This window comes from Pteropus medius, unplaced genomic scaffold (assembly GCF_902729225.1).
Source record: "Pteropus medius unplaced genomic scaffold, Ma_sr-lr_union100, whole genome shotgun sequence".
Classification (NCBI taxonomy): domain Eukaryota; kingdom Metazoa; phylum Chordata; class Mammalia; order Chiroptera; family Pteropodidae; genus Pteropus; species Pteropus medius.
Window position 1 is genome coordinate 2,417,687 of NW_024356397.1, and position 11,372 is coordinate 2,429,058.

General features: G+C 44.5%; 1 protein-coding gene across 3 annotated transcripts in view; it reads right to left on the bottom strand.

Annotated features, from left to right (window-relative positions):
- ACVR1B (activin A receptor type 1B) overlaps positions 1-7,871 on the bottom strand; it is a 32,193-nt gene extending 24,322 nt beyond the window's left edge. For 2 of the 3 annotated variants that reach the window (XM_039862077.1, XM_039862078.1), the window contains exon 1: positions 7,712-7,871. In XM_039862077.1, coding sequence (XP_039718011.1) covers positions 7,712-7,802 — 91 coding nt within the window. In that variant the 5' untranslated portion in view covers positions 7,803-7,871. Of the gene's footprint in view, positions 1-4,437; positions 4,546-7,711 lie in introns of all 3 variants that reach the window. The other variant, XM_039862079.1, reaches the window with a different exon arrangement.
- Between the last annotated feature and the right edge of the window lie 3,501 nt (positions 7,872-11,372).

The window sequence follows — 11,372 nt, forward strand, 5'->3', positions numbered from 1 at the left end:
TGTCTGTAGCATTTTTGAGTGACGGATAAACACTGGATATACAGGAGATAATAAAATTATAGCAGAACAGAATTGGAATTATTTATCTTGGATTTTGCTGAGAGGACAGAAATGAAGGAATTCAATTAAATGAAGTTATTAAGTACTTAAAATATGCAAGGCTCTGTGACAGAACAAAGCCATGTAAAAAAGAATAAGTCAGTTTCTAGCATCAATTTTCAAGGGCTACAAGGTAGGAGAATGGAAGGAGTAGACAACTATAAACCAGTGTGAACCTCTACACTATCAACAGGGACCAAGGAGAAAAGGAGAGAGGATGGAATCATTGACTGAGGGTAAGACAGAAAGACAAAGAAGATCCCACATTAGAGGATGCTGGATTTGGCTAAGAAGAGAAAGCCAAGGCCAAGAAAAGCACAAGGCATGTTAGGTCCTCAGTGAATGGACAGATGCAACAGTACCAAGGTTCCAGCCAGAGACGGGGCAGTAAAGGAGACTAGGCCAGATTGGACAGATTGTGATGCCAGGCTAAGGGGTCTGGGGTTGATTCTGGAGGCTGCACAAAAGTGGTGGAACTATCAGACTAAGAATGTGTATTTTCCAAAGTTAAATCCAGCAGTAGGATGGAGGAAAAGTGGGAGACTGTAGGCAGAGATCAGTTATAAAATTGTCTGAACAGGCATCATAGTATATAGTGGAGTGCAGTATTTAGAGCACATGCTTTGGAATTAGACAGACCTCGGGCCTACTGCTGAACCTCTGCATGCCCCAGTTTCTTATTTGTAAAATGGGGATAAGAGAGCCTCAGAGAAGACCTGTATAGAGTAAATGATGTAACAGCGCTTAGCATAATGCTTGAATATATAGTAAACATTCAGTCAGTAAGAAGCTTTTATTACTACTGTCATCCCAGTCAATGAGAAGCATTTGAACTCTGCAGTTCTGTGGTTGCTCCAACAAGCAGAAGAAAAGTCAATTTGTGTGTAAACTTCTAAAGGGCAAGGACAGACTATTTCCTCAGTATCCCTCTCAACATTCGGCTTGGTCCTGGATATTAGAAACGAACATTGATTGAATCTGATTTAATCCTACCTACTACAAGTGCAGAATGTAATATACGAACATATACCAAGATAATAAATAAAGATTTGGGGTAAGACAGGTTCACCACAAATACTAAAGAAAAAAAAAATGCTTCAATTCAGATTCCTCAACTCAAACATCACGATCATCTAAAAAAACTATCTCCAAAGCATCCCAAATCTCCTCTCTTCTCCAAACACTCACAAGTATCTAGGAAAAGGTAACAGACAGATGAAAACCACATGTAGTCAAAGGACTTTTCATATCCAAGGTCCATCGATGGGATGGCTAAGTACCAGGTCTCAAGTACCTTCAAGCCTACCTTGAGATATTTCTTATTCTCCTCTCCTGCTTTCCTTCTCACCACATCACCATCCAACTCCACACACACACACACACAGTTTTAAAACAGCATCTATTTACTATCTCACCGTTTCTATAGGTCAGAAGTCCAGGCACAATACGACTGGTATCGGCCACGGTTGCTTTCTCATACAAGGCTGGGACCTCTTTCAAGCTCACTGGTTGTTGGCAAACCCCACTGCCTTATGGATGAAGGACTGAGGTCCCCACTTCCTTCCTAACAGCCAGAGACTGCTCTAGTCACCCTGCAGTTCCTGACCACATGGCCTCATGGGCAGTTCACACATGGGTGTGTGCTTTTTTCTAAGCCAGTTGGAGCATCTCTGCCCTCTTCTGCAATCAGCTGAGAAAACTCTGCTTTCAAAGGGCTAGCATGATTAGACCCTGTCCACCATGATAGTCTCTCTATCTGAAGGTCAAATGACTTGGGACCTTAATTAATTACATCTACAAGTCCCTTCACAGTAGTACCAACATTCATGTTTAACTGGAAGAGGTGTGTATATACCAAAGGCCAGGAATCTTGGTTTATGGTTGGGCTATGGTTGGTAGAATCACCTATTGTCTATCTCACCTGCCAGAAGGTAAGTTTCGTGAAGAAAGGCATTTTTGTCCCTTTTTTTTCACTGTTGTATCCCTAGCATTTACAATAGTGCCTGGCAATACGATAGGTGCTCAATAAACATGTGTTAAAGAAATCTTTATATCACTACAATAGTGTTTCCCTCTCCTGCCATATAGACAGACGTATATTTATAAATATATGTATTTAGTTTATTTACAGGCTTGAAATGGAATTTCTAACTGTATATATTAAAATTCTGGTTCAGTGAAACCATTTAGGAGTCCTTGGAATTTCATATAATTTTCTCTCTGCCACAATTATTTGAACGGCTTTAACGAAATATGGTTGATTCTTATTATTCATGGATTCCACATTTGTGAATCTGCCTACTTGCGAAAATTTATTTGTAACCCCAAAATCAATACTCTCGGTGCTCTCGCGGTCATTTGCGGACATACAGAGTGGTGAAAAGTCTGAATCACCTAATGCACACGTTCCAGCTTAGGCAGAACAAGGCAACACTCTACTTTCTTGTTTCAGCTCTCATACTGTAAATGTGTGTCCTTTTCATGGTCTATTCAGGGCCATGCTTTTTGCCTTTTTGTGGTTTTTTAACTGATTTCTCTGTATGTTAGTTAAGCTTCGTTCAGGTATGCATTATCATACTATTGGCCTTGAGTTCAATGTTAAATAATCGACAATGTATATTAAATGAGGAGTCTTTAAACAAGGAGTCATAACACAAGAGTATGTACTGATCCGTTGATGAAAATGTTGTGAACAGTAACTCACAAGACCCGAACCCTGTATTTTTCCTAGAAGCAATGGTTCGGTATTCGCTAATTGTGTTCAAGTTGACTTTATGGAACATAACCGCCACAAATGAGATGACTGTTTTAGCCCCCTTTTACAGATGAAACAATGAAGTTAAGAGAGAGGTGAAATGGCAGCTCCTGGCAAACTCTAGCACATCATCTTGGGTTATTTTCTTCATAACACTCATGACTGATAATTGTGTATACTTATCTTCAGTGTAAGCCGCTGCAATTTTAAGTTCCACGAAAGTTAGGCATTTAGGGATCTTTGTCTATCTTGTTCTCTGTTATTTCCCCATGCCAAGAACTATTCCAAGCACATACCCAACCAAATGAATAAAGAATTCTCCGATATGTAATTGTGTAAATATTAGGAGTGAGTGATACTTTAAAGGGAAAGGCAGTTACTTTCCTTGTGTTAAATTCAAAATATTTAGCAACACAACTGCAGGCTTAAGGTTAAGTGGAGAGAGAAGAAAACCAAAAAGAACCGCAGAGCTGCATGAAGTGACAATGTCTCTGAAACCCAGAGCGTAGGTGATATCACCTGGGATGGAAACTTCACAGCTAAACTCTGGCAGCTCTATGGAGTAAGGGAAGGAAAGATTCACTCTGCAATAGTAGTTTTGTGTGGTGTTATATTTATCTATGATGGAGAAGCCAAGCAGGCAGAGCAACTAGACATGGGTAGAGATGGTGCCTCTGGAACTCAAGCTCGGATTAAACTGTGTGAGAGAGAAACTGAAGCCAGCAAAAACCAAGAGCATGTACTCGAACCTGGCCCGGAGGCAGTGCCTACAGAGTGAGAAATGCAAGTTAGACTGTGGGGTACTGTCAGGTTTGAGGAGCTGATTCCTTAAAAAGGTTTCGGCAATCCAAGCCCAGGAAGAACTGATAGGCTATGGATGCCTGCAGTACTTGTAGCAGCAGCAAGGCTGATGAGAAAGAAGACTCTAGGATTTTCTTTGTATAAATACAGAGAGGAAAAATGAGATAAGACCCTCTTACATCAACCCCTATTATAACAGACAAATAACACAAGAATTAAAGACAAAAAGGCGGGATTCCAGAATTAATGTTCACTGTTGCTCTGAGCAAAAACTGAACAGTAAATAATAAGAATTTCAAAATTGAAACAAAAGCCACTTCAGTATTTTAATTTAACCTTCAAAAATAAAGTAGATCTAAAGTGCCATTAACTGAGAATTCCATTCCACCTCAACACCCTGTACTCCTGAGTTATTATGAGAACAGGCTGCACCACAATTCAACTCATGTTCCAAAATGCAACAAGCAGCTTCAACAGGACATGCTGAAAGCAGCAGCACGTTCCCTCACTTTCTGATTCATATTTTGGTAGCAAGGTTACAATTAGCTCACCGGTGGAGAATAAAACTATTTATAACACAGCAGTCCACCTGAAAGACACAATCATCTAAAAAGGTTTTCAGAGGAAAATGAAGTACCGCTTCTTCCTGTACTGACTGTAGGTTCCCAAGGTCCTTTTGGATGAAGTCCTCAGTCTAACCTTCCTGTGTTCACAGGCACCATTCTGGCCACCTCTCAGCCTCCATGTTCTTATGTAACATTTACATAGAGCCATAAACATACCCAGAGTTGCGTAAGAATTAAAACATTGCCAAACCAATAAAACAGGTCACTCCTTCCAGACTGTCTTTGATTAGCACAGGTATGTTGCCCAGTCTACGATGTAAGAGCCTGTCAAAAGACAGAAATTAACTTGAGGAAATCTGACAGTCTACAAAAATGCACAAATAAGAAGAAATCAATCTTCTTCTATCAATCCTGAGAGTATGTTATTCTGCCCCATAAGATAAAAAGTAACCGAACAATGCTTGTTCACTGAAGTCAGAAACTATGTCTAAAAATACCTCCCAGCCAACTGGCTATCAGTAAGTCATTCTCACAAATGTCCCAATAAGAGTGACAGGGACTATGCCTTACTTTACAGAGGGAAAACTGAGGCAGTCACAGAAAGGTTAAGTGATTGTTCAAGGACAACCTGTAAGGGATCGAAGTTCTGGGGCTATAAACCAGCCTCTTCCTACTACCTGGCTCTAACCTTTAACCAGAGTGGCCATTTTATTACATTTTAATCACATCTATTATTGCAAGAGCTCTTCTGACAAAACTAGTCAGAAATTCCCTTTTTCATTGCAAGAGTTCACTTTCACTGTACTTCAAATACACGTCTACGCAACAAAATTATAAGACTTGGCCTGAAATGAGTTTTTTAGTCTGCTCACAGAAATTCAAAATGTTCCTATCAGAACTTCACATGTCTCTCTTGTTGCTTTTGTCATAAGAAATGAATGTCATGTTCTCCTGGTACTAATGCAATTTTACATTTTTAAATACTAATGTGAAAATTCCAAAGCTAGGCCTTAAAACACAGTACACCTATCAACTGCATGCTATTTAAAACCTGGAACTCATTCTCCTTATCACTGGCCTTTTACAAAGTCACGGTTAATTCACTAATTAACAGAAACACCTATTCCCTTGCTGTAGTCATGTCATGTCCAAGTACCGGGCATCACGGGCTGCCTGGCTCCGCCACTCTTCCAACTCACCTAGGGGAGCATGACAGAGGAAGTGCAGAGGAGGAAAGCAATCAACTTCTTGTTATCCCACAGCCTTTATTTTCCCAGAACTGACGTTTTACTTTAAGCCTTTTGCAACAGTGGTCTCTGTAGCATGCACCATTGGCAACTAGATGTGTCCCGGAAAAAACTGTAGCATCTGGCCAAAAAGTTTAAAGGCCTTCGAGAATGTTTGCTGGACACACAATCTAATTTCCAATTTACCAAAAAAAGAAACTAATTCCCTATTATGACCACCCATCCTCACCCCAACAAACATCCGTTTTAGGAAAGTTACAAAAAAATGAACTCTGCCCCATTCAGAATCAGTTGGATTATCAATTAAACATTTTTAACTAGGCACACAACAACAAGAAAAGCCCCACAGACACTACACCAAATCAACAGAGAAATGACTGTTAAAAATCCTGGATATAGTACAGACAGGATAAAAATTTCTATGGAAGGAATTTAAAGATTATTCATACACATATCAAATGACTACCTGAAGGCCAAGTCTCCTTATTGACTACCCCACTAGAGAAATAACATTACATGACACTTTCCAAAAAACATGACCCACAATAAGACCCAGCAAATGTTATTTACAAAAACCACAGTGTTACCACAAATGTTAGGCTGTGTTCATCCACCTTCACCGTGTTGATCAGACCCACAGGCACCTTACCCGTGCACAGGACAGCGAGACCCAAGAACACACACGAGGTGCTTAACAGAAGCATTAACTAGTGAACAAAGACCCCACTGCACAGGCTACACCACTGGGAACAAATATCAAAGCTGGAGAAAATGAACTTGTTTTTGAGACTCCAAAGTGGGATGATGTCTTTTCTTGATTGTCTGGTTTATTAAAGAAGCCTGAACCCACCTGAGAATTATTATTTTTAGTGGCAAGGAGAGCCACAGAACACACACTTGATCTCCCATTGCTGGAAGGCTAGGGGCTGCTGAGAAGTCAAAGCAGCAGGCTTTGTACATCGGAGTGAATACAATCCTGATAGTCTCATCTCCCAGATCTATCCATGGGTCAATAATCACTTCAATATAACTGCCAAATATAACCTTCATCTATTACCCCAATGCCAAAACACATTTGAGACAGCTCTCTTAAATTAATTATTTTAGGTTTTCATCAGCTCTTCTCAGCCCTCCAAAGCCTCATAAACAACACACCCAGTTGAGGGTCCTACAGAAGGCACCCACCTCTATAGTGGGCAGGGAGGGGGTGGCATCAGGGAGCAGAAGGCTGTGGAGGTTGTAAGGTGAGAGGTGTGTGAGGGAGCAGGGACAGGGCTAGGAAGCGGGATGGTGTGGGAAGGTAAGTAAATACTGACCAGAGGCCCGTCCAGTGGTGGGATCTTTAAATCTTGGGGGTTGGAGGCGGGTTCTAGGATTTCACCTGAAAGGCATCCGCGAAGTGGGTAACTGAATGGCCTGGGGTGGGGGCGGGGGGGGGAGGCGAGATGGAAAGCAAATACAACTAAATGCAGATTAACCATTCCGGAACTAGGTTTCCTAGGGTTAGAGAGATTCCAAAGGCAAGCTCCAAAACGGCTGAGGGGCCTGTTCGTCCCACTTCCTTCAAAGGGCTTCCACGGGGCATGTGTATTGGAGGTGGGGGGTTTGCCCCACTGAACTCAAGGGACCGCGCGAAGGGGAAATGTGACTCCCTTCCCCAAAACATGAGGGAGGAAGGAGAGGGAGGAAAAGAGAGGCCCCAAAGAGCAGGATCTAAAGGAAAGGTTAGAGACCCCTTCCCCTATCATTTGAGATGCGCAAGGACTCTCAGCATCAGGATACCTCGGAGAAGCAAAAATCCAATCGCCCGGGCCCTACAATCTTGGCGGGAGAAAAGGTGTCCCCCCAGGAGCATCTAGAGAGAAGGAATGATGACCCTCCCGCCTCTGGACAAGCAAAGGGAAAGAAACATGATCTTCAAATTTAGAGGAAGGAAACCTGCGTTCCCCTATACAGAACATGGGGGTGCTAGGAGCGCGACCCCAGAGAGCTCCATGAATCCAGCTCCGCCTGGAAGACGACTCGGATCCCCAGGGGCCCGGCGTGAGCTCGGTCGCGGCTGAGCGGCCGAGCCTCGGGGTCGGAAGAAACCACTGGGGGTCATCCCGACTCCTCCGCGCCCCCCGCCCGGCCATATTGTGCGCGTGGGGAGGGGGCGCGCTGTAGCCAAGGCGCCGCGGCGCGAGGCCTCGCCCTCGCCCAGCCCTCTCCATCCCGGCCCCCGCCTCCCGCCCGGGACTCACCCTGGATTCCCCGGGGCCCGGACCCGCCGCTGCCGGCGAGCAGGAGGACGACAAGGGGTAAGAAGGAGGAGGCTCCGGCCGACTCCGCCATAGTAACCACCACCGCCGCCGCCGCCGCCGCCGCCGCAGCCCAGCAGCGCCCAGCGCGCGCGCGCGCCCCCGGCGCCTCCCCTCCTCCCGCGGCCCCGCTCCCGCCTCCCGCTCCTCCGCCCGGCGCCTGCACGTGCGCTCCCGGCGGAGCCGGCGCCGCAGCCGCCGCGCGCGCCCCCGAAGGGCGGGGCCGGGTGCGCGCGGGCGCCCGCCTTAAAGGGGAGTGTCCCTGTTAAAGGGGTGGGAAGGGTACGTTCCTGGGCCCCCCTCACGGGTGGGGTGCAAGCGCGACGCGGAGGAGGCCGAGTGGAGCGCGCAGCCTCAGTCCTCCCCTGTACCCCACCCAGCGCAGGTTATCTTATCTGCACTGACCCCCTCCCCCGCATCGAATGTTCTACGAATGCCGTGCGTTTTCTCGTTCCCTTCATCCCTGCTGCCTAGCCTCAAGCCCCGTCACGTCCCACTCAGATCATCGCAAGCGTCCGCTAACTGGTCTCCTCAGTGCAATCTTCTGGACGGCCAGCAACCTGTGTGATCAATCATAGGATGCCCCTTTTCAGAACAACCTGTGTGATCAATCATGGGATGCCCCTTTTCAGAACATATTTTAATGATAGTACTCAATCTTGGTAAGGGTTCCTATGAGGCACTCCCATTCTGGTAGGTAGAACTCTTTCGGTAAACAATTCGGCATTATGTATCAAATGCCCTAAAACATGCGTACCTGGTATATCCCCTGTCTTCAAGAAATAATAGAGATGAAGACAAATGTTTACTAAAAGTGTGTTAATTGTTGCATGCTTATCATTGTAAAAAGCTAGAAACTTAAGTAGGCAATAATAGAAGACAACTTATGGCCCATCCGTGTAATGGAGTATTATTTAGTAATTTAAAATGTTTATAAAAAGTAATGACATGAGAAAATGTTAAATGACTGATAATGGTAAGTGAGATCATTTAAATGAAAAAGCAAAATACAAAACTGTTTACAATAGTCAGTCTAATTTTAATATATATCCATATGGGAGAAAGACCGGAAGGAAATTACCCAATATTATCAGTAGTTATTGCCAAAATAATTTTCTACTTTTTCTTTAAACATTTCTGTATTTTCTAAATACTTTACAAATAAATAAGTGCTACTTTCAAATTTAGAAAAAATGCTTATGAAAGAAAAGCTGAATCACCATATCTTTCTGAAAAGTTCACTTTCTTAAGCTTGAGAAAGAGCTTGAGATGGTGAGAAGGTCAGGGTCTTTGGAGTCAGAGTTGTCAATCTGAATTCTCCTTTTCTTATTAACTGACTGAAAACTTAGGCAAGTTTTCTTCACCTCTCTAAGCCCAGTTTCAAGCTCTAAGATCTAGGGAGGGAGATGATGACCAAAGGGTGGAAGGAGTTTCTTAAATGGAGTCCTCACCTTCTAAGTTGTCACCAACCTGAAGAATGCCCATCCTCACCAGAAAAAAAACGACTGCAGACATACTCCTCAGCTAAAACTCTCCCCCCTGCCACACACACACACACTCACACATGCAAAGTCATGCAGAGGCGCTCTCTACAAGTGGGTCAGTATAGCTGGATGAGTAAACACCTTATTTTTATACTGCTCTCCTTCACCCCCAAATGAGCACCTCCCCCGCCCCCCAGTCCATTTAACTGGTCTCCCAGACTCTGCTCCACCGACCCCTAGAGTTCCCAGCTGTGATGGGCACAGCTCTAGGTGACTGTGTTAGTTCCTAGGGCTGCTGTAACACCACAAATTGAGTGGCTTAAAATAACAGAAATTTATTCTCTCTCAGTTCTGGAGGCTAGAAATCTGAAACCAGGGTGTCAGCAGGCCCATGTTCTCTCTAAATAGGCTCTAGGGAAGAATCCTTTCTTAGCTCTTCTAGTTTCTGGTGTTTCCCAGAATCCATGGTGTTCCTTGGCTTGTGGAAACGTAACTTCAATCTCTGCCTGTATCTTCACATGGTTGTCTTCCCTCTGTGTCTGTATCTCCTTCCAGATTTCTCTTACGAAGAAGACACCAGTCATTGGATTAGGACCGAAGTTCAAGTAATTTAACTTGATGACATATGCAGAGATCCTATTTCCAAGTAAGATTACTTTCACAGTTTCCAGGTGGACATGAATTTTGGGAAGACGCTATTCAACACAATATATTCACCAACCCCTGTGGTTGGGAAGGGAAAGCTGACCCCTCAGAAACACGCCTGTGGCCAAGGGGAAGGGACTATTCTCCCCTAAACCTTGCTAACTGCTGCCACTGTGGCTGCAGGACCAAAAGTCCCAGTGGGGACCTGTGGTAGGTTTACTCCTCAATAGCAAGATCTGCTACATACCTGAATATACAGCCCAGGAAACCAGAACGCTGGATCCACAGACAAAATGCCACCTCGATCAGCCCACTTGATAGCATTTGACTTTAGCAAGGTATTTTACCTCCCTAAACCTTGATTCACTCATCTGTAAAATGAAGCTGATAATAATTCTATCTCAGGGAGATGTCGTGAGGATGGATGAAGATATTTTATGTAAAGCACCTAGCATAGTCTCTGACACATAGGAAGTGATATAAAAAGAATCACTATTCTTGTTATGATGATTAGACCTTTACTACTATCCCGTGAAGTGGTTGAGGCATGTCAGGGTGTGCTCAGTTTATGGGCGAGGCAACTGAGACCTGGGGAAGGTAAGCAACTTGCCCAGGCTCAGGTGTAATTAAGTGTTGAAGCCATAGCCTGCTGGTCCTGTGCTTCTTCAACATCATAGCATCTCATGCTTTCCCAGAGTCTGGTCTTCAGGAGCCCTTCAGGAAATTAGACTTGATGGGGTTGGGAAGGGAGGTTAGTTATATCTGTCACACCCCATTCCTCAGAGTTTGGGGCATCTGCTCAAGTCAGAGCTTTCCTAGGTGATGCATCAACCTTGCCTTTTAGGTCCCAAGCTGCATGGGGCAGACTGCCCAATCTACCTGTGCTCCCAGCTGCAACCTGGCTCTCTTACCATCCATGAAGGCCTCAGCAAAGTGCCCGTTTCTGTAAGCCTCTTTAGTCTTAGAGCTGGACCCACTTTGTAATCTATGAACTTCTCATCAGCCCTGCTGTGTCCCTTTGTCATGAGATTCCCCAGACCTGCCAGGATTCACTTTTCTAGGAAAAAGTCTCCCTCCCCAATCTCCATTGACTAAACCACTTGGTGCTACAGCTGCCATCTTGGTTGCAGCGCACCAAGACACCCTGCCTCCTAGGGGATTCAGCACAGTTTGTCTTGGTAAGCAAGCAGCAGGGTCATTAATCCCAAGAAGGCAACAGTTCATCTTCAGTTATTCATTCTGCAAGCACTTATTAAACACCTACAGTATACCAGGCACAACATATAAATGTAGATAAGACATGGTCCTCGCCATCATGGAACTGACAATCTAACAGAGACAAGCATCAGGGGAGGGGGAAGCAACAATGTGCTATATATGGTATAGCATGCACCTGTAAAGGAGTCAGTGGGGGCACTTAGGAGGGCATGGGTGGTTCAATTCTTCAGGGACAAGCTGAGGAGGTGGGAAAGGTT